Here is a 23,995-nt window from a genome sequence, read left to right as displayed (position 1 = left end):
CCAGTTGTGCATATTGATGATCAGAAATGGAGCAGGAAGTGGGGCTCTGCTCCTGCAAGACAGCCCTCAAGATGGACCAGGAAATGCTGCTGTCTCCTCCTATGTGTGGCTTGCTTGGCCATTCCCCTGGCCACTAGCAGAGCTGCCCTGTGGTGGAAGTGGTGTTGATCCATAGGTGAAAGGGTTTTGTGCTTTACAGACCCAAAGCAGAGACCCTGTGCCTAGTGAGGGAGGGGAGGCTATGGTGGTCTCAAGGCTCCCATGTCGTGTCTCTGCAGCTGCCCCTCCAGGCACAGAGTACTTGGAAATGCCCAGACAGTTCCATCTCCAGGGAGGTGGTGGAGTCACCATCCCTGGAGGTGTTCACAAAACACGTGGACATGGCACTTTGGGGCGTGGTTTAATGGGAGTGGTGGTGTTAGGTTGGTGGTTGACCTTGATGATCTCTGAGGACTTTTCCAACCTTAGTGATTCTGTAATCTTGTAATTCACTTTTGCAGATCCCTGCTAGGGTAGAGGCAGTGACAAATCCCAGCATGAACCTGGTGCTTGGGGAACTTGCTCTCCTGGTTTGCTCCAGAGCCAGGCTCACCGTGTGTTCTCCACCATGTGTCAGGGGCATCCAGGCACTGTCCCTGCCAGGGGCTGGGCAGGTCCAGGGCCAGAGGCAGATGGGGGCCACTGCCAGGTACTGCAGAGCCCTCCCCAGGGCACAGAGGAGGCCAGGGGCACAGGCTGGGTTTGGGCAAGCAGCAGCACAGGGCATGGCCACAGGAGGACAGCAGAGATATGGACAGCCGGGAGAGAAAGAGACAGCAGAGAGGGAGAGACAGAGACAGCAGAGAGAGATAGCAGTGACACCAGCTGCTGCCACCCCACAACCCTGCCGCCAGCACTTAGAGAGAGGACAAGAACATAGCTGCGGTCCCTGTGCTCCACACCAGCGCCGATGCCTTCCTGCCGGGCTCCCTGGCACCATCTCTGGGCCAGGATTCCTCTGTGCCTGCCCAGAGTCCCTGAGCCAGCTCTCCTCCACAATGACATGGAATCACAGAATGGTTTGGTTTGGCAGGGACGTTAAAGATTATCTAGTTCCAACCCCCCTGCCAGGGTGGGACATTTTCCACTAGACCAGGTTGCTTAAAGCCCCATCCAGCCTGGCCTTGAACACTTCCAGAGAGGGAGAAAACAGGGCAACAACATCCTTAGTTTTAGCTGGAAAAGCCACCTCCACCTTCCAAGAAAAAATAAGTTGAGCATCCTGTTCCTGTTCTATATTGCCCAGTCTGGAGCTATCACCATCACTGGTGACATCATTTCAGAGTTTAATTCCTTCTCCAATGTAAGAGGAGGGATGGGAATTTAAAGGGGGAGCACTGTCCATCTGAACCCACAAGTACTGAAAGCTAAAAACCTGAGTTTATGGCAGCTGAGGCTGGCTCCAAGCCCCCAGTCAAGGTTTTCCCTGGCTCTCACTCCTGCCTTTCCCCAGGATGAGCCAGCTCTCCAGGACTTTTCTGGTTTGCCTCCACAAAAAAAAAAAAAAAAAAAAAAAAAGGGAGTGAGGAGAGCAGGAGCAGTTTTCAAATGACACAGCCATGGCAATGCCTGGATTTAAAAACTACATTTATAACAAGACATCTCAGACAAGATCTGGGATTTAACAGCTTGAGAAACACAATGAAGTCCTTGAGAAGGGACACAAAGCATGAGACAGGTAGGTGTGGTACAAAAGGTTCCTGCCTCCCATAGCCCCCTTATAGCTGAGGGGAAGACCCTCAGCCCTTACCTAACCCTACAGGGACTTTCTAAAGCAGGAGTTTCTGCTTTACAATGACATTTTTCTCCTCAGCCTCTAATTTAATTAGAAAATACCTTGGCACAGCTGTGGGCCAGGAGAGCAGGTGGTGGGGCTCAGCCTAATAGAGCCACAGCCCTAAGGGCTGCCACTTGTCACTGGTCTCCATTTGGACACTGTATCCAGCCAGTAGTCTACCCCTCAAGGCTATCCTTGGTGACTAGGGTGCCATGCAGGACAGTGTCAAATGCTTTCCACAAGTCCAGCTAGATGACATCAGTTGCTTTTCCCTTCTCCACTGATGCTGTAACTCCATCATAGAAAGCCACTATGTTCATCAGGCATGATTTGCCCTTGGTGAAGCCATGCTGGTTAACACCACTTCATTTTCTGTATGCCCTAGCAAAGCCTTCAGGAGGATCTGCTCCAGGATCTTGCCAGGCACAGAGGTAAGACTCACTGGCCAAGAATTTCTGGGGTCCTTCTTTTTTTTCCTTTTGGAAGATGGGGAAACTTCCTGCTGGAATCTTCCTGCCTTGCTGCAGTTCCTGAAGATGGAGCTGCCTTTTGCTTCTCAGATGGCTGTTTGGGAGAGGAAAAATACCACAGCTGCCTCCAGCTCTTCTACCTTGCTTTTTCCATCCCTTCTGCCAGGTGACCATGATGTGCCAGCCAAGATCCTGGTGCTGCTGTAAGCAGCAGAAGCAAGCCTGAGGGATGTTTTGTGCAGGGGAAGGGAGTTTGTCCTGGCTCCCTATGTCCCAGCAGTTCCTGGTAAGCTCAGTGCTGTGGATCACTTACTTGTCTTTCTCTGAAATTTCTAGACAGAGGGAGTTGGCTGGCTTCAGAGGGCTGGAGCAGGTCAGGGGAGGGCTATAGAGCAGTCGAAACCCCAGGGAGTACATAGTTGAGTAATAGTCTATAAGAAGATCAGTTTGGGCTAAGAATAGGAGAGGGGGTGAAAGCTGGATGGTATGTGGAGGATTTCTGTAGGCATGTGCTGGGGCTGCAAACAGGGAAGCAAAGGAACTGTCTCTGGGTCCCCTGCAGTACAAGCAGTTATTGACCTCCTGACACTAACAAAATCACTACCAGAGCTGCCAGAGCAGTTCCCTGTCTTCCACCCAAATTTCTGGTCCCTGGTTAAAAAAACAAATCCTAAACCCCTAGAATTTATGATCCTGTCAGCAGTGAAACTCCTAACTCAGCACTAAGTTGCCAGCTCTGGTAGGTTTATTTCTCAATGATAGGGAAGGATCTGGGTTTCTTTTTTTTTTTTTTTTTTTGTTGGTTTTTGGGGGTTTTGGGTGTTTTGTTGTTTGGGTTTTTTTTCAAAGGCTCTGAGCTTGATTGCACATCCAAACCAGGGTAAAAAAAAAAAAAAAAGTCCCAGCCTGCTCGCCTGCTCTGAGCAGCTTTCAGCTTGGCAGGAGTTGAACTGCATTAGTAACAGGGCCACTTTGTTATGGTGAGGACAAGACTTCATAAGCTTCCCAAGGGACTGTGTCAAGATTTATGGGTTGTGCTGCTTGGGTTGTGACAGCTTCTCCTTTGGCTTCATGTGAAGAAACATATATCCTGGGCAGAGGCCTTCCCACCCAAACCAAGGCAATGTGTTGTGCAGCTGGAAACCTTGGGAGGAAGAAGGTCTCTTGCACCACATCAGACGTTTGGTTTGCTCTTCTGTGTCAGAACAAGAGAGGGGGTTTGGGGGGGAAGCACAGGTGATGACTGTGGAAATCTGTTTGTATGCCACTTAACTGCAAAGGATGGAAATGCACTAGATTCTTCCCACCCCAGCTGGACTGCAGAAATAGCTGAGGCAGGATGGCCTCTGGCATGTTTTCCCTGTGGAACAGGGCATGGAGCTTAGTGGTTGCAGGGCAACTCCCTGCCCATGTGTCCTTTCTCTTCCCAGCCTGAGAAATTGATGGTTATTCTGTCTCTGAAACTGGCTTTATCCAGGGAATTAGAAAATCATGGTGTTGAGTGGTCTTCATGTGGCAGTTGTCCATCATCAGCTGTCTTTAAGCCCTATGGCTCTCTTGCTTCCTGTAACTCCTCTGCTCCTGGGAACTCATCCCACCACTCCATGTTTACTTGGGTGACAGCTACACATTGCAGGCACCAGCTCCTGCATGTCAGCAGGGAGGAGGCAGCACTGTGAGATAGATTTGCTTGTTTCCAAAGTTGCCAGGTAATGGAGTGACTGTGGCCAGTGAGGTCTTCTTCTGAGGAAACCACGCTCCTGCTTTGAAGCCCTGCCTCTGAGCAAAACTCACAGGGAGGGGTTTCCACCCAAGCAGTGGTAACTCTTTGCCTCACTTATCTGCACCACTGTGCTTGAACTTATCTGAAACGTCATCACTAATGCTCAGCCCAGGCTCTTAACTGCTCTAATTTCCTGAGCATGCAGAAGCAAAGGGTTCTATGTTTTACAGGCATTCTATCTGCTTTCACCCTCCCTTTTTGCACTGCTCCCTTCATCCTCCTTTTTGACTTATCTGCTGCCATGAAGTTCTCCCTCCCCATTGCAAAAATGCACAGGTCAGGCTGGAGTAGATGCTTTCTTAGAAGAGCAGATCCTGGAGATCTTCAGGCACCTGTGGCTAGAGAGCTTCTCTTATCTGTGTAACAAATGACCACCACCTGTTAGAGGGTAGCATGACCTCAGCATAAGGGTCATGAGGATCAGAAACTCCACATCATATCTGGTGAATCTCCAATAGTCTGACCTGGGAATATGACGCTGGGAGAAAGCAGGGCTGCCAACACCTGCAAAAGGGAGATTTGCCTGATGGGATTTGACAGATGTCTGTGGTGCTGCTTTAAAACATCTGCCCAGATGTGCCTGCTGGGCAGCAGCAGAGTTCCCAGCCTGCAGAGAACATGCATGTAAGGAGTCCCTGAAGAAGAGTGGAGAAATTTGGCTGTCACTCTAGGTGCTCAGCTGGCTTTCTCCCGAGTCAGCAAGCTCCTGTGCCTCGGAGAAGTGCAGATATTTGACTTCACAGGGAGGAGAAGGATTTCTGGTGCTTAGCAAGAGATTCCACAGTGTTCTCGTGCCCACTCTCCCCCATATCCTCCCTTCTCTCACACGGAATGTGGAGGGGGGACTGCACAGGGATTCTGAGGTGTCTTTGTCACACGAGTGCAGCTTGCAGTAGGTCTTGTCCAGAAACAAGACATGGATCCTGTTGCAGCCTCATGGAAAGCACAATGCCTTGTGTAGGCTGCTGGGCCCTCTGTGGAGGAGAAGGCACTGACTTGGGAGGGAGCAGCTCATCAGGAATGCACTTCTTTCATCTGTTGGCTCTGGAAGGTTTCATGATCATGCACAACCAGAACAAACAAGTGAGATCAGAAACCCCCTGAGCAAAAGCCATGCTCAGGCGAGCAGAGCTTTGAAGGGCCCATGCTAATCCTTGTCTGCAAAGCACATGCCAAGCACTTGGCAGCCCTTGCATTTGTAGGAATGAAGGCTTGTCCTGACTGGCCTCCATCTCCTTGAGGGGTACTGATGGGCCCTGCCTACCAAAGCTCTTCTCTCTCTGCACGCCTGCCAGGGGAGCAAGCTCATGGCTGCTTAGGAAGCCTGCCTTTAAATAGTTTCATTCTGGCAGCATGAGGCAGTGGAGGAGCCTGGTTGTTATTCTTAACCCTTGGGTCAGGCAAGGTAGCAGTGACATAATGGAAGAACTTTGCTCTGTGCACTCTGTCAGTATGGCTCATCCATCATCTGCCCCACTGTGATCTCTATCACAGCTTCTGTCCTTCTCTTTGTGGCTGCAAAGGGCCATGGCCCCCGTGCTACTCTTCCTCTGCTCTTCCGCTGTGGAAGTGTTTGTCCTTAGCAAAGCAAAATGCTCTTCTCTGGGCTGCCAAGGGCTGAGCTGTTGATTTACCACTGTCTGTCCTGCTGGGAGCCGGAGCAGGCTTCCTTGCCTCCCACATTACCATCAGGGCAGGGCTTTGTGCTTTTCCCTGTCCTACTCATCCCTTTGGTGTGGGCAGGGTGAAGTGAGCCAGCACCACTACAGATCCTGGGCAAAGCTGATCTGGGATACTGCCTCTCCTTCCACCAGTGCCTGAAGGCTGATACAGGCTGACTCAGCAAGTACTTGCCAGGAGATGTTGATCCCTTCAGAATCCCTGTCTCCTTGGCAGGAGGCTGCCAAAAGAAATGGGCTTGGCAAACATCTGAGGGGGCTGCTTTACCAGTTCCTAAGAACTTTCTCTCTCTGCTGTGCTCTCAAAGCTATAATGCTATCTGGAGCCTTGCAAATGCAGTGGAGGAGCTGAGTTGTAATTCAGCTCTGCTTCCTAGTTGCTTGTCTGTGTCACTAAGGGAGAGCAAACAAATACTTGCCAGCAGACTCCACCAAAAGGCACAGCTGTGTGACTGCTTGTCTGTCCTTGTAACGTGCCTGTGTTATCTCCAGCTTTGTTTGGACTGGGCAGGTGTGGCCAGTGGAGCTCCTGGGCTGGAATTGTGCTGCAAATAGCAGAGGGAAAGTGCAGTATTGTTCTCTGCACGGAGTCAGGGCTCTCACCTCACTTGAACCTGCCTGTGTTGGCATAGATGGATGTGAAGAGCTCTGATACACGTTAAGAAATAATTCAAACATGTATCAGTGAGGATCCATCACAGCTTTCAGTGAAGGCTGCTATTTTGGATTGCTGTTCCCAGCACTGCAGGAGAAAATGAGTTGCAGCAGAAGACCAGTTTGTGCAACTGGTGTGTCTCATTGAGTCTATCTTCACAGGCAGGGCAAGCAAAGACAATGTTGCTATTGGACTTTCTCCTTCACTTCTTTCTACCTAAAGCTATGAGTGCAGAGATTTATTATTTTTAATGTTCAAACACAAGCTAAATGCAGGATTTAGCAAACTATGCTGAAGTGGGGCAGGGTGAGCAATAGGAAAAATATGCAAAGCTAATTCTGATCTTGCCTTTTATATTGATTAGAAGTTATAGCATCAGGGACTCAAATCATAAACTGGAGACAAGCAGCCCCTTGTGATCACTTTTGGAATCCAGCACCTTGAGGGTGAGTGGAGCAGCAGCAGCAGCTGGGGACATGGTGCTTTCACTGGTGCTCCTCATCTCAGTCCTTGTCCCCTGTGCAAGTGCAGGTCACTGGCCACTAACCACCTCATAGAATCATAGAATTCTTAGGGTTGGAAGGGACCTCAAGGATCATCTAGTTCCAACCCCTCTGCCTTGGGCAAGGACACCTCACACCAGATCAGGTTGCTCAGAGCCACATCCAGCCTTGCCTTGAAAACCTCCAGGGATGAGGCTTCCACCCCTCCCTGAGCAAGCTCTTCCAGTGTCTCACCACCCTCACAGTGAAGAACTTCTTCCTCACATCCAATCTGAACCTACCTATTTCTATTTTTGTTCCATTTTGTTCAGCTGTATCCCAAATCCTTTGCTCAGTGCTCTTGAGCTTGCCTCATTGGGCCAAGAGCCAGGGAACAAGGCCTATCAACTGGCAGGCTGTTTGTTTTTCCACAGGCTGTTTAGATTGTGCCAGTGCTATCAGTGAAACCAAGTCTGCTCCTGGCCTCTTGGTCTGCAGCTGGTGGAGGCCTCTGATCTTCTCCCCCTGTGATTTTTCTATCGGGGATGGGAGAACATCTTGCATGAGTTTCCAGAGCACCAAACCGAAGGCAACCATGCTGTCACTACTTGTAAAGACAACCTAGCCCTTCAACAGCAGTGCTGTGTGTTTGGACTTATTGCAGATGTAAAAATGGGGGACCCACAGATGTGTTGGTCATGCAGCTGGGATCACTGAGCTTTCCAGTGGTCCTGCCCTTGTTCTGAAATGATGACAGGAAAATGCTGTTTGTCTGGTTAATGCTTTGCTTTGATCAAGAGGGATGTGACCAGGCTGGAGCAGTTTTGTAGAAGGTCCAAGTTTGGACCACCAAGTTTGGGGTTTTGCTCACATCTGGAATTTTTCAGTGATTGGTTCAGTTCTGCTCATACCACAGAGACAGAGGGTTTCCTTGCTGGAGCTTATTCCCTGTGCTGCTCTTCATGATCAACAACCATCCTTGATCTATACCCTGATAAGTCCCCAGGAACTTAATGAAACTACTCATCCTGGTGCTTCAGCCCTGTGCATGTGGGCACAGCCCTGGGAACAGCATCTGCCTCTCCCCTATGCTGGGCTCAGTTCCTGCTCAGCTTTGTCTCTATTGCTTCTCCCACCCTAGCAAAAACAAATGCAATCTGCTCGTGTGTAGGCTGCAAGAGCCCTGCCAGGAACAAAGAGAAGTTCAAATATTTGTGTTGGGTTGTTACTCTTTCCATTCAGGCAATAAATGACAGGCTTCAGCAGAGCCTTTTGGTGCTGACTGCAGGATTTCCACCTTACCTAGCCCCAGCTTCACACCCTCACCACGTGGGAACACCTACAATGAATATCTGGGTTTTAACTTGGGAGGGGGGGAGGGAAATGACTTGAGGGTGATTGAAATAAGGCCTTTAAAAAAACTTAAACAAAACAAAACCAAAACAACTACAAAAACTCCCAAAGAAAAACAAACAACAAAACCACAAAACAAAAGCAAAGCTAAACCCAAGAAACAGTTCCAAACTGGAGAAAGTCATCAGGCTTTCCCTGGGTCAAATGAGAAGTGTCTGGCTTTTGTGTGCAGTTTCACCCAGAACAGCATTTTCACCATGAACCCTGGAGCTGTGTTACTGATTTCTGTTCTAGTGCCTGAGATGCAAGCTGCCAGTTCAGCATGCAAGTATTTCAGAGATGCCTGCCTTTGGAAAGTCCCAAGCTCAAAACCACGTGGAGGCCAGAGTTTCTCTGGGACTGGAGCTCTTATTTCCATTTGGCTGAGCTGTTCAAGGAGCCAAAGATGTTTGCTAATGAATTAATGCATGGACTTCAGAGCTCCGCTTCTTGGCATCTGGGAAGCTGCTGCCTTCAGCACTTGGTAAGCCCACCAGAATGTTGAAAGAGCCCCAAGTATGGGCTAGCTCAAAAAACAAGCTGGCTTGGTGACACTGGACCTGTCCAGAATTTGGGGGATAAGGAAAGGAAAGACACTGATCCAGCCTTTTGGGATTCCACACACCAGCATGGCAGATCAGTAGCAAAGCATCCCAGGGAGTGCAACCATCCAACATCTGGCTACAGCAATCCAGCAAGGTTGTGTAGCTTCAGTAAAGGACAAGGGTAAGCAGCCATCAGGGCAATGACAGATACTTTTTTCTGTCATATTCAAAGAGATACTGCGCAAGGTACTCATGAGCTGAATGTCTGCAGTTCAAAGTCAAAAAAATCCCAGGGCAGCCAATGCTGCTCCGTCTTGTGGGGCCTGCTTGGCTCTGTGCAGCTGGTGTTGGTTCCAGAACAGAGCTCCATGGCAGAGGAAGCAATAGCAGATGTTTCTGCCCTGGGGCACTTCTCTACTTCTCAGCATGATGTGCTGATGGCACTTTGGCTGTAAAATGAACTGGGAATGCCTCTGGGTTTTTTTTTTTTTTGGTAGGATATGAAAGCAGGTTTTGCCAATTCTTGCAAAAAAATGATGTAATTTGTGGCAGGGCTTGATCTCTAACCAGACAGCACTTCTGTGCTCCAGCCCAGGCAGCTCTTCTTTGTGATTGTAACCATTTTTGGTTTTTTTTAACTAATCCTTTCCCCTGGTCTTTTTCTCTTCAGTGCTTTGAAACTTCCATCATGGCCAGAAAGTCACAGTGCTGCCAGCCTTTCCTAGCACCAGTCTGGACTGGATAACTACCTGTGTTTGACAAATGGTGATTGTCTTCTCAAGTTAATTTGGTATCTTCCATTAGTCCCACCATGAGTTCTTTGGCTCAGAAATTTCTTCAGTGAGGAATTCATTAGTCCTGAAAATTAAAGGACTGACTCTTTAGGCTTAAATGGCATCTCAAATTGCCTTCTTTTGGTGCTGCACTTTGGAAGATATCTCTAGTGTTTCATTTTACAAAGCACGTGGAACTGTGCTAATATTATAACACTAAGTTAAATCATTTCTACTTCAGGTAAATGAAAGCCTATCCAAAATCTCAAGAGCTTCAGAAAAAATTAGTCAGAGATGAAGCCTTTTGCTGGCTTCTTTTTTTTTTCCCCCTATTCATTGTACACAAAAGACAAGAAGCTGTGTTTTAGTCTGCTTTGGCTGCTGTTGTCTGCATTTCCAAAAAGGATCCATTTTGGCAGGCTCTTTAAGCTCCTTCCTTCTTACTTAGGTCACTTTTGAGATCATACAAGAGCTGAGGAATCTCAGTAGCCTGCTTCTCTTAAGTGCTCTGTTCTGTTTTGCTGCCAAGCTCAGCCTGACACACAGTCATGCCTATCAGGGCTGTAATCAAAGTATGTATTGAAATGTGGATGTTCCATGCAGAGAGTAGAAGGTGGGTAGACACTATATTGTCCACAATAGAAATGCCTGCATTCAATTTATTAGCATAGTCTGACCCCAGAATCCACTGACTGATACCTTCTAGGAATGGGTAGCAAAGGAATAAATCCTTTAATTGCCCTTCGGTCTTTAGCACTAGCAATAGGTAGAGGTCAAGGACAGGCACAAGGAAATAACTTTGCTAAGCATTTCCTTTTTCAAGATAAATGAAATACAGGTTTAGAACAAACCCTTTGCAGAGGCTGTGTGTGTGCATCATTGTCTAGTTGAAAACATTTGAATGAGAACAGTTCTTGCCATCAGCACAAGGAATACCATTGGAAACTTCCTGGAAAACAAACGTACGCCTCAAGCTTGTTACAAGGAGCTGCATGATAAGAGATAATTGCACTTCAGTGAAGTTAGGGAACAGGGAAGAGGTCTTGGTTTCTTGGAAAACTGGAAAAAGAGAAAAAAAAATAAGAGGAGAGGTTATGTAAGGAAGGAGTGTATAAGCCAGTCATTTTGTGTACTTACAGAACAGGTTTAATGCTGGCTTTAATCACGGCACACTGTGAACCTGCAACGCCTTCATTGCTTGTCTTCTCCTGACATTTTTCATCTCTTCTCCCCTGGTAGAAGTCACCAGGCAGGTATGCTGGTAGCCTTGTAGTCTAGTAGCCCAGTGGTTCTCCATTCCCACTTGGAGGCTTCCAGTGAGGATACAGTATTTGTATTGAAATAGCCTACCCCTGGCAAGTCTGTCCTTATAAGCTAAAGAGCTGACAAGAGCTTTGCTGACAGAAAGCAAGGAATGGCAAGCCTAAACCCAGGCTACATCCAGGGCCTATCAGCAGGGATGGCAAATGACTTGCTGCTGCTGTGATGCACAGTGATGCCTTTGCATGGCTGGTGCTGTGCTGCTCACCAGGGCCAGGCAGGACATTTCCTGTGTGATGCAGGTGGCATGTGCCTCCCTGTATCACCAGGGAATTGGCTAAAGCCTTACAGGAGCAACACCTGATTCACTGCATAACAACTGATCCCCTATGAGTCAGATAAGAGGATACTTATGGTGTTAAAATGGTAGCATTTGCTCTGGGCCCTTTTTGTGCATGGTCTAACTGGATCCAACCACAAAGAATTTCTCTCACCAAATTAGGTAAGTTGGTTTGACATGGGTGAGTCTGTGGGTGGCAATTCTCATCCTCAGTGACAGTGCAGACTTGCAGTGCCTGTTAATGTCTATGTTCTGATTGGTTCTGGTATACTTTTTGATTTATATTCCTTTAAATGCTGTTGGGGTATCCTATTTAAATATGGGGGGACTCTTCTTCTGAAACTCACTGTAAGAAAATCTAAGCCTCCCGACTACAGATAATCCTGCCTAATCCTCACTCACATGCAATGATCAGAATGAACATGCAAGCATGAGAAAAAATGAGTGTGCATCTTGCTCTGGCTATTCCTCCTGCTCATGCACAGGTGGCTTTTTCAGTGTCAGAGTCACAGGGATAGCCTGTCTGTGCCTTACACAACATTCTCAACCCATACAGATATCAGCAGTTGTTTGTTTTTTTTTTTATCATGGCATTAATATGCTGTCCTGTGACACATTAAACTGATGCCACAGTGATTACACGTCTTTTAAGTTGCTTCTCTTCCTAAGCATGTTGGCTGGCATTAAGCAGCTCCTCTGCTGCACAAACCAGTTACAATTGTTTCATCTGGTGAGGCTCAAGGCTCCCATACAAAGTGTGACAGTAAACTGAGAATGGTTGAGTATACTCCTAAAACATGGCCAGAGAGTTTTTCATGAAAGGCACAGTGTTAGTTTAAAAGATTAAGACTGTTGACAGAAAAGTCAGATTTATGTTGAGAACCAGAAGGAAGTTATGTCAAGCAAAGTCACAGAAACTACAGGATAATGTCACAGAATCACAAAATTGGCAGGGTTGGAAGGGACCTCAAGGGTTATCTAGTTCCAACCCCCCTGCCATGGGCAGGGACACTTCCCACTAGATCAGGTTGCCCAGAGCCACATCCAGCCTGGCCTTAAAAACATCCAGGGATGGGGTTGCCACCACCTCCCTGGGCAATCTGTTCCAGTGTCTCACTACCCTTATGGTGAAGAACTTCTTCCTAACATCTAATCTAAATCTACCCTCCTCTATCTTGGATCCATCCCCCCTAGTCCTATCATCAACTGACACCCTACAATCCCTCACCAAAAATCAGAAAATTCTCTTAAAAAACAAAGTCCCAGTGTTCCTCTCTTTCCCCTAGATGCCATTTAAACTCTATTCCTCGTTTTTTTTCCTCATTATCCATCTATAGATTCTGAAAGCAACAATCTCTAAGATAGTTTGGAATGATACAATACAGGTTATTTAAACCAAACTGACTGTGATGCCATTTAAACTCTTTCCCCTACATGTCATTTAAACTCTATTCCTCTGCCTTTTTTTCCCTCCTTATCCATCTTCTATAGATTGTGAAAGCAACAATCTCTGACATAGTTTGGAATGCAGGTTATTTAAACCAAACTGACTGTGGTGTTTTAAATGTAAAAGGCATCATACTGCTTCCTAGATTAGGTCAGTAGTGTTAGGTTTGTACAACAGAATTCAAGCAGGCCATTAGGAACCCAGATATGATAAGGATCAGGCTGAGACTGACAAATTAAAAATAATGATGTCTTTTCTATCCCCTGTAAGTGCCAGACTGGATAAGCTTTCCACTGTCCATCCCTTTATGTTCCTTTGGACTTCCCCTGTTTGCCCAGCAGTGTCCCAGGCCTGTCTATGGCCTCTCCCACTGCAATTGATCACTGGCTCCACAATATTTAGTGTATTTCATCCTCTCTACCATGAATTCCACTCACAGAGAGAACAGAGGTATAATAGGGTTAGAGAGGTTTCTCTGTACTATTTAATTTACCAGCTTGATTATCTTCTTGTAGTTGCAGAGGTGCTCTGAACTTCCCAGGAAATACACTGCATAGCAGGGAGCATGAATGCACCCAGGACTCTTGGTGCTCAAACTCCTCTTCCATGACCTGTCCATGTGGTCAGTCTATTCTTGTTACAATGGTAAGCAAGTGCATAGCAGTTTGGCAGAAAGGGAGACAGTTAACCTCCTTTACTCTATTTTATCTTGCACAAAATAATGCAGTGTGGCTGCATTCTAATTTCTGTGTGTTTATCTGACAGATTTTGTTTATTTGCAGTAAAATGGAAGGGAAGTGCATTGAAATGTAAGCTGGTATGAACAGCAGCAGGATGGAAGGGAACTGCATTGAAGTGTGAGCTGGTATGAACAGCAGCAGGATGGAAGGGAACTGCATTGAAGTGTGAGCTGGTATGAACAGCAGCAGGATGGAAGGGAACTGCATTGAAGTGTGAGCTGGTATGAACAGCAGCAGGATGGAAGGGAACTGCATTGAAGTGTAAGCTGGTATGAACAGCAGCAGGATGGAAGGGAACTGCATTGAAGTGTGAGCTGGTATGAACAGCAGCAGGATGGAAGGGAACTGCATTGAAGTGTGAGCTGGTATGAACAGCAGCAGGATGGAAGGGAACTGCATTGAAGTGTAAGCTGGTATGAACAGCAGCAGGATGGAAGGGAACTGCATTGAAGTGTAAGCTGGTATGAACAGCAGCAGGATGGAAGGGAACTGCATTGAAGTGTAAGCTGGTATGAACAGCAGCAGGATGGAAGGGAACTGCATTGAAGTGTGAGCTGGTATGAACAGCAGCAGGATGGAAGGGAACTGCATTGAAGTGTAAGCTGGTATGAACAGCTTGTTGCATGTGGCCATACTTTCTGCAACTGGATTATATTAATGTTGCTATTCAAGCCTCGAAGCTGCAAAAAATGTCCCATCCTAATTATGTAACCTCAGTTGAGGTCCCTTGGTAATAAGTCAGTGGATAAAGCTCTTCCTTACAAGCTTCTCAAGAGTCAGAAAGAGGATGTTGAAATCCTGCTTATTATCCCATGTTAATTTTCAAAGGCTCTTGTCAACCAGCAAACCCAAGAGCTTTTCTTCCCTATGGTTTTGTTAGGTTAATCCATGAGTCATGGAATATTTGACTACAATCTCATGAGTCATGGGAAAACTCCACAGCCCTCATAGTTCTGGATGATCTTCTTGTCTAGTACTGCCAGGTCAGGTGTCTTCCCAGTGCCTGGATATACATTGTGAATGCATCCTGCAAATTATTAGAGAATCCACAAAACCAAAATCCTCTCCTGGGAAATGTGGCTTAGCAGAGCAACTCTCACAGCTTGTACCTAGCCCTGGGGAGAGCATTAGCTATGGACATCCCTAAATGAGGGTTTCCCTTTTTCCTCTTGGATATTTGTTTTTCTTAGTGATTGTAACTCATTGCATTTGACAAAAGGCAAATGGCAAATGCTGAGGTGTGTACCTTTCTGATCCTGAACTGGATCTGTTGCAGTCTCTACCAAAATCAAAGGAGTATGGAAATGATGATGAGAAATTAGATCTTGAAAGACCTTGCCATTTACACAGATGAAGGAATGGAAGAGACAGCAATCTAGGGGAGCCAAGTACCTAAATACCTCTCAGAAATGCATCTCTGATTTGTCAGGCAGGATGTCAGCAGCTAGAGATCTTTAGTCCCAGCCAAGTGCTTCACCTGAACTGTGTTTCCAGGCAGTCACTATGTGAATTCATGGAGCAGAAAGCTCAGATGTGCAAACGATGAAGGAAAGAAGGAAGAAACAAAAATCACATTAAACATAACTTTCATTCCACTGTCTCCTTGCTCTTAGATCACCCTCTTTGCTGTGGGGCAATAAGTGCTGAGGTCCAAATACTGACATCATCAGTGGGTTTATTATTTTTTCAAAAGAGTTTGAAATCATTAAACACTGCAGAAACTCTTCCAGTGCTCCACTGGAAACTTTTCTTCCACGTCACTCATTGCTTCAGGATTCCATCTTGGAGAACTGTCCCTCTGGCTTCCTAGAAATGAGCAAGGATGAGGGATCATTGTTGTGGAGTGTTGCAACACTGATGGGGACTAATCCCAGCTGCTTGCTGCTGCTGCGAACAGCGATGTCTGGAATCACTGCAGGACATGGCTGTGCCAAATTTTACATTTCTGTGAGGCAGCCTGTCCTTGTCAGCTGAAAAAGCTGTCTGATAACAGGTCCAAAAGGAAGAGCCTGAGATGTTTTGGGTTTTCTTTGCCAAGTGATCTTTCTTTATGTCTGTAGGAGTAGAACTAGAGTGATAACTTCCAAGGTCTGAATTAGGAGTAACTTGGGCTTTTAGGGAGAGAAACTCTCAGCCTCTGCCAAAACCAGAACACTGAAAACAAACCACAGAAAGGAGGAGAGAGCTGGGCATGACAGTTTGCTCGTCTAAGGCCACAGTTTGACCTTGCCTATGTCATTCCTCCCAGATGTTTGCCCAACCCGTCCCAGAAGGGCTCCAGCAGTGACAGTGTTCTGCTGCCTGCTCCCCTCCTGAACCCAACATAAGGGGGGAGAGATCTCATTTATTGCTGCTGAATCTTGTTACATCTTGCTCCACCTCCTGTGGACATTTCTTGCTGCCACAGCTGTTATTTATATACATCTGGAAATAAAGGAAACTGTCACTTCTGCTCTTGGTTTACATGGGACGAGTAAGGCTTTGGCTGGTGAAATGACTGCTGGAAATTGTATATACTACTGATCTACTTGAAAACATAGACACCTCCAAGGGTTAGTCATAAAGAGGAAAGTTTCCTTAACAGTCCCTTCCCAAGGCGAAGCTGGAAGCTTGCTGGAAGCAATCAGCCATCCCAAGTGAGCTGGTCCTGGGTACCAGGTGCCCCTGGCCATGCCTCCCCTCCCCAGGGGCATCAGTGCTGATGCACCAAACCCCTGAAAGAGCCCAGCTGCAAAGAAGATGCTTCAGAATCCTGTTTTTAAGCTGCTGAGCATCTTGAACTTCCCAGGTTCATGACAGGAAGAAGTGACTGATTCTGTAAGTGTGTATACTTTGGTGGCTCTTCCCCTCAACTCAGCAGGGAAAGGGTGTAAAACCTTCTCTCAGATGGGCAGGGTTTGGAGCAGGAAGAACAATGAGGCCTCTGATTCACAACAGGACTGATATAGACTTCTCTGTGAAGTTACTGCTGGATTCTAGTAGTTTAGCTTTCATAAACTATTGTCGTTTGAAGGCTGCTTTTGAGAAGGTCAAAGACTCTTGAGGTGATAGATGTGACTTGTCCACCTGGACTGCTCTGGAAAGATTTTCTTGGGTTGAGAGGTTCTTCGTGACTATGAATTTCAGCCCTCTCCCAGAGAAGGAGGTGATTCTTCAATCTGAAAGGTTCCTCTGTATGTGTCATGCCACCTCTTCAGCCCACATTTAGCCTGTCCTATCTGGAGAGAAGCCCAGACTGAAGGTCCAACCTTCTTCTAGCCTTCTAAATGCATGAGTTCGTAGATGTGAGCGATATGGGATGTGACACTCTTCCTCCTCCTCCCCTATGAGCTGAGTAGTTATTTTTAACACAGACCAAAGCAAGGGCTTCTGCTGAAGCATGTTAGAGCTGCTACAGCGGTTCCTGCTCACTTGGGTGGGCATTGGAGGGAGTCCCAGAGGACCCTGCTCTTTTTCAACAAGCCTCAGCTTCCCCAGGACAGACTGGAGATGCCTCCTGGATGGCATGGATTAAAGTGTGTGTGCAGATGTAGAGGGAGGCTGAGGTTGGTGAGTGTGGGTCTGTTCTTATCCAGGAGAGAGATGACATCTTGGGAGGAACTGCATGTGATACCTGCTGATTTACCAACAAGCAGTGTTCATTCTGGCAAGAAATAGCTTCCAATTAGCCTGAAAGACTGCTCTGGATAGAGGATTTACAGACTTTTGTTTATTGCCAACCCTCATTTTAATATAATCAGCTGTTTGACAGGCAGGTTAGCTAATGATCCTTGATATGAGCACTAACAGGTCTGAACACTGAATGCAGCCTTCAGTGCCCAGAGCCCTCTGCCAGGAGCTGAAATGCATCTGATATTAAAATGCAAGGGGAACCTAGGAAGCCCCTTGCCAGAGCACCTCGCTGAGTCCATTAAAATGCTGCCTTCAATAATTCATAAAACCTGTTCAGTGAGCTGGTGTGTGTGTGTGGGAAGGGAGGGAATGAAACATCTCACCCCTAGCCTGCCAGGATAATTCAGTAGCTAGTTAAATCTCTCAAAAGTATTAATCAATAAAGGTGCCCACAGCTTATATAAATCTAGAATGCCATATGACAGGGCTATGGAAAATGATTCTTCCTCTCCTGTGCCTCTCTTGTGCTCCAGCAACTGGTATTTGAATAACCTCAGTGCTCTAATAGTTCAAACAGTCTTCCTTGCTCTTTTATCCTAAATTTAGATGTCAACTAAACCTCTTCAATTCAGCTCTGCATGCAATGGAGGGAGCAGCTGGCTGTGAAAGGGAGAGAGCAGATTGTAAACTCCATCACTTAATTGAGTGTCTCTAGTTTCACTGATCAAAAGCTGATGCTGTGAGTGGAGAATCACTCCCTAAGACAAAAGGGTTCTATCAGACTTGGAATGCTGTTTCTGCAGATCCCTGGTGAGGTATGAACAAATACTCTTGACATAACTTACACCACTGTCTTAAACTGACAGATATTTTCAGGCCTCCAAATTAATCTACTCATTCAGCCTCTCCAGGAATGCAACACAACACGGCTGTGTTCAAAACTCACTCATCCTAGTGGGACTTTGGTGCAGTTCTGCTGTAATCTGTCTTACCCTCAGTGTAACTGAGTCCAAATCCTATCTATTAACAGACATCTGAAAAGTTATGATTAAAAGATGTCATTTTAATTTTCCATTAAATTCAGCCTGCAGCTTGCCTTCTATTAATTAATGCTGGGTTAATGCTTACTTTTACCATTTACAGATATTTGTAGACCTTCCACATCTTCCTTCCACCAATCTGGTTTTCAGCCAAGCACTGGCTGTTCAGCTCCTTCACTCAATCCTGATGAATCTGGCCAAAATTCCAGCATTCAGGTTCTTGTTGGCTCTGCCCAGATACTGGTGATAATGCTCAGCTCTGAGGGTGTTTGTGTCCAGTGGATGTGTGCCTGTCTTAACATGTCTGAATTTAAATCTGCATGAATACAGTATCTGCTTTTTATCCAGATGTAGCTTGAAACCAAGCCACAGCTGATCTTTCATTGTCTGCTGCTCTGTCCATCTTTCTTGGCTATGAATTACCCAGAATAAGTTTCACACATCTGTTCCTGTGAAGCAACCTAATTACCCAAGCAGCAGCACTACCTATGCCTGTATAGCTACAACTGCAGTACAGCTCACACCAAAGCTCATCCTCAGGCTTAAGTGTTCATTTCACACAAAGAGGAGATGCGTGGCAAATTAAAAGGCTCAGTCCATGTGCAGTAACTTGTTCAGCCACATCTTGCTCATGTGTCCAAGCTCACAGTTTGGTATTTCCCTTCTTCCAGAAACTCTGCTTTGTTTTCCTGGCTCTTAGTCTCGCTGCCTGTGAAGCAATTGCTGTAATGAAGATTACACAGAAGAGAGGCTTGGAGATTCCCTCTGCATTGAGCAGAGCTTTGATTTCGAAACAGAGAGATATAGCAAGGGAAAGGACTTGCTCCTTGTGATTTTATCTGGCCTAGAATTCTCCAATGCCTTCCAGAAGCAGTGGTTTAGCTTTATGGGTGGCTGCTGTGAGGCTTCTGATCTTTCATCAGACCGTGTGGGGACCACCAGGATGGAGTTGTTGAGCTGGAAAAGCAAAAACATTAGGATCTAGGGAAAGATAGCTGTCTGGTTGGTAGAAAGTAGCTAGAACTGTCTAGAAAGGCATCAAAAAACATGTTGCACATCTGACACATGTTCTTTGGACATGAGAACACAGGTCTTTGCTATATAGGAATAAATGTAAAGTGTCACTTGTCACAGAAAACATAGTCAAATCGATACACAGTGCTGTTTAGGTATATCAGGATGGGATTGGAGTGCCATGTACATGTCTGGTAAGCCCTGGTACCCACTGCACGGTACACATACCAGCAAGCATCTGAGTATGCACCCAGCCTTTTGTCACATCCACTCAGCTTCCAGCTTAGGCTTTGCAGTCCAAAATAAAGTCTCTGTTGGTCCAAGTTACTGGTAAAAGAATTAGGTTGTTTAAAACTAGTGCAGCTGTACCCATATGAGCTTCACTTACACCTTCAGCTCTTGGTTAGGTGCACACATAATGTATGGGACAAATTAGCCCTTAGATGGCAATCTTTGTTCTATCATTATTATTATTCTTCATTCTAAATTTGCTTGTTCTTACATAATTCCCTCATCCTTCTGTAGTGTTAACCAATTCCAGAGCACAAAGGTGGTGTGGGAGATAATTATACCATACCTCTGCAGCCCAGAGGTAAGGATGGCACTCTCGGATTCCAGCAGGTAGAAGCAGCCATATTTATGACTACTGATTAAAACATGGTGTTGGAAAAGAGTATCACTTGAGTCACCAGGATATCAGTTGTCTGTGGCTTTCCTTCACGTGTGAATTAGAACAAAGAGCAGAGTTGCATTGTAAATTATGAAAAGAACATAAAGAAAATACTCAAAGGTTTCCCACGGTCGGGCGTATGTTGATATTTTTATCCACCCATCGTAAATCACAGCAGTAGATCTTTCCCCCCACTCATGCTTTGCATTAGTAAATTGAACTGTAAAGTCTGTCCCCTCAAAGATTAATGCCTCCTTCTGAGGAAGTAGTTGAGTATGTGCTGGTGGTAGTACTTTCATCATTAGCAAATGGAAGATGGTGAGAGGAGAACAGCATATGCAAGTGCTGGATGTTGGCCTAAGCATACTGAATTCTGGACATGAGGGAAGAATTGATATACCGTAAGCATTTTAATCAGTATAGCAGAGGGAAAAAAACAATAATGGAGGAATCCTACTTTTAATTAACAAGCTTTTCATCCCTCTTTGTTCCAAAATGAACAAATGTTTTGCTAATACCATGTGTCTGCAGAGTGCACTCCAAATATCTCCAAACTATTTGCTGTCAAGTGGCATTACATTTTATTAGTGAAGTTTTTTAATTTCTGTAGAAGTCTGAAATCTTTTCACTAGTCTATTTTTGGAAAAGATACTTGAGAGACATTTAATTGCTACAAATGTTAAACTGTCAGTTCAAAGAAAGTGGTGTGCATCATGTGTGTGCATGGAATTCTGTACAGCTTGGTCCTGATCCTTGTAGAGACCTCTGAGTTCCTTCACAATTCTTCTGCTACTTTGAAGTTCCACATACAGACTAGAAGCTACCCAGGGAGTCTGCTTAAAAACAATCCCAGTTTGCTTAGAATAAAAATAAAATGTCAACAGGGAGGAGGCCAACTTTACCACTTAGCTCTGTATATAGCTGCATGCAGAAAGCTACCTTCGAACCCACATTTAATCAAAACCAGTTCCAGTTAAACTTTTTTTTTCTCGCTCTTTTTTTTTTTTTCCACAACCAACAGTATGTGAAGGAACAAACAAGCACACAGAGTACAGAACAAAGAACATTCATCTCTGTGATATTTTGGCCTCTAATTTAATAGCACTCATATCAACTTCCTCCTTCACCCAGCACTGGGACAGTGTGTCTTTGCTGAGCTAGGCAAGTGAAGGCAGAAACACCTGTGGTCACTAGAGATTTTTACCACAGCTCTCCCAAGAGTACACTCGCTAACCATGGTGCCTTGGCTATTTTCCAGTGAGGGGGAAGGCAATACATGATTTTGCCTGCCTAGAAATCATCTAAGAAGTTTCAAAACCCTTTCTTCACTTCCTGCCTTCAACTTTTGCAATTGTTCTCTTCTGCATTAAGAGACAGCAGGTTTTGACAATGGGTAAAATAAATTCTTCTCTGTCACTTGCTAAGGAGCTTTGTTTTTATTTATTTATTTTCCAGTTTGATGCTGTTTGCCATTTTTACCAGTTTCAGTGTTCATTTTTTAGTTAACCCCTTATGATCACTGAAAAAAGCTTGATGTTGTAGACCTTATGGATGGCACAGGCCTAGAAGTGAGAAAGCAAGCATGCAGTTAATTCTATTATGTGTGTTTTTTTTATAAAGTAGTTATTAAATTGATTTCTAGTGAAATCACAAGGTTGCTCTAGTCTTGTTTTGGTTTAAAGGCTACCTTAAGAGACCGTATCACCAAGTTCCCATTGAAAAATACTCTTAACACTGTTACAGTTCCCACCAAACAGTGACACTTAACTGCTGGAATTTGAGATGCAAATTACTACCAGTCAGGCATTGCTATTTTTATATCAGTGTTTGGCATATGCTGCCATTTTTGCACTGAAATTTTAAGCACGGGATGGCACCCGAAACATGAGTTCCCTACAACCAAGGGCAACAGACCATGGGCCAGACGTTGTTATCAGTCAGCCACTGTTTTCGTGTAGAAAACAAGGCCTGACGCTGCGAGGTGCTGCTTGTTCCCAATTTTTGCTTGAAAGTGATAACTGCAGACACTCAGCATCACGATACTGAGCACCCTCTGTGCTGGGCGTCTGCAGAGCTGCCAGCAGCATAGGAGCACTTTGTGTCTGGTGTGGCAGTGCTGACACACGTCGATATGCTGGTCAATACCAGGCCACTGTGCAAAAAGCAAACCTCAGGCTGCAACCTCTGACCTGGCATGCTGCCTGCCAGCTGCATTGTTTTCCCTGCAGCTGGAATATGATGTTCCACTTTGACACTCTGATAAGGATGCTGAATGTGAAAGTGGTCTAGATATCACCACACCTGGGTGAGGCAGGTTTGGGCAGCCTGGAGCAGGTGGTGGATAGAATGTGTTAAGAGGTTTCTGGAGCGAATGATCTGTGGGTACACACCCACGGAGCAAAACACAGCACAGCGAGAGATTAACGATGGCCAAAACTGAGCAGCAGGCTTAGGTTGGGAAAGGCTTCTCATTGCAGCTATGACTACACATTGAGCTCCAGAGCAGCGTTTCTAGAAAGGTTTGTGTGAGAATGTTCATGTGCCCTCCATCACTCCTCAGGGTGAGCTGGAGGCCTGGTTTGCTCCCCCCTGAGAAAGTGGCGATGGCACAGCTGTTGGCCCCTGGCACAGGAGCCCATGGAGGAGATGGGCCATTCTATGGGGGAAGGTGCTGGTGGGTGGTTGGACCAACGACCATCAGTGGCCCCAAACCCTGCCTGGGTGCTCACCACTCCTATGGTGAAATTTTAAAACTTCACCCACATGGACCCATTTCCTTAGTTGTTTGGAACATTTCCGAGAGGCTCGGGGTAGAGAGGGCCGGCAGAAGGCCCTCCCTTTCCCCGCTGAAAAGCATCGGCCGGCGGCGCGGAGAAGACAAAACCCGCACCTCACCGCTGACTCAGGGCCAGCGGCGCCTTTAAATGTGTCGGGCTCGGCCCCTCAGCTTCAGGTGCCGCCGCTGCTGCCTCCGCGCCTGCCTCCCCCAGCCCCGCGCACCGCGCTTGCGCCGCGGCCGGCACTCTGCTCTACTGCGCTCCGCTCCGCACAGCTTTGTCTGGGCCCGGCCGGCTGGTGAGGCCCGGGCGAGCCGCAGGACTTTCGGGGTCACCCCGACCCCGCTGTGTACAAATAGTTGGGGGGCGCAGGCGGCCCTTAAGGTGAACTCGCGCTTAAGGTGGACCGCTCCGTAAGGTGGACTAGGCGTTAAGGTGGATCGCGCTTAAGGTGGACTCTTAGTGAAGCCGCGCCTGCGAGGCGGGGAGGGCCGAGGCTCGGCATGGAGAGCCCCGCCTGAAGCGGCCGCCGGAGGAGCCGCGCCAGTCTGTCCTGAGGAGAAGGAGATGGGGAAGGCCCGCTGCTGAGGAGCCAGCTTCTCCCCGGCCTCTAACAATGACCAGCTCCCGGCCATTCTGCAGGAAGAGGCAGCCCATGGACGAGGGCGAGGTGGGGAAGAGGATCCCGGCGCTGGGCTGCTTTGGGGGCTGGCAAGAGAGAGGCTGTCCCCGTCAGCGGGACCCGGCTCTGGCTGCTCTTCGGGGGGGCGGTGGCAGAGGAATGGGTGCTCCGTTGTGTTTGGATTAGGAGAGGTTTGATTTTCTTTAAGGGAGGTCCTTCACCACCGCCATCTCTCCCCCTCCTCATCCTTTTTCAGCTGTGAAGCCGTCCCGGCCGCAGTGCCCCCGCCGGCCCCGGGGACCCCCCGGCCCAGCGCCATGGAGACGGTGGGAAAGTTTGAGTTCAGCAGGAAGGACCTGATCGGGCACGGAGCCTTCGCCGTCGTCTTCAAAGGCAGGCATAAAGAGGTAAATACTCTCTTTTTTTTTTTTTTTTCTTTTTTTCCCTTGGTTTTTATTTATTGATTTGGGCCAAGCTGGGCGCAGTGTCCCGGTCACCCTGTCCCCGCTGGGCTGCGGTGCCTATTCTTAGCCCGGGCATCAGCCTTGGGCTCTGGGGCAGTTCTGGGAACGGTGGATATATTTATTATCGTTTATTATTGTTCTCTCTGGAGTGGCTTTGGGAAACAGGCGTGTGTTCCAGCTGGAGCTAGGCAGGTGGCTTCATCCTGCGGCTGGGCAGAGCAGGGCTGCTGCGGAGTGGCCGCAGAGATGTCCTGCTCGCCAAAACCGTCCCTTACCCTGAAAACAAACAACAAACACCCCCAACACCCCTGTCTGTGAAGCGTGTAGAGGGCTTTTGCTTTGTTTGTGGTTTTTAGAATCTCTGAAGTTTCGCCCTTCTCCACTTAATTTTTCCAAAAGGAGGGTAAATTGCTC

At 46.9% G+C, this 23,995-nt stretch overlaps 1 protein-coding gene across 1 annotated transcript in view; it reads left to right on the top strand.

The window, feature by feature from the left end:
• The first annotated feature begins 23,434 nt into the window (after positions 1-23,434).
• Positions 23,435-23,995, top strand: part of ULK1 (unc-51 like autophagy activating kinase 1) — an 80,616-nt gene continuing 80,055 nt past the window's right edge. The window contains exon 1 of the mRNA XM_054392953.1: positions 23,435-23,524. Coding sequence (XP_054248928.1) covers positions 23,435-23,524 — 90 coding nt within the window. The remainder of the gene's footprint in view (positions 23,525-23,995) is intronic.

This window comes from Indicator indicator, chromosome 26 (genome assembly GCF_027791375.1).
Source record: "Indicator indicator isolate 239-I01 chromosome 26, UM_Iind_1.1, whole genome shotgun sequence".
Taxonomy (NCBI): Eukaryota; Metazoa; Chordata; class Aves; order Piciformes; family Indicatoridae; genus Indicator; species Indicator indicator.
This window is presented reverse-complemented; position numbering and strand designations above follow the sequence as displayed.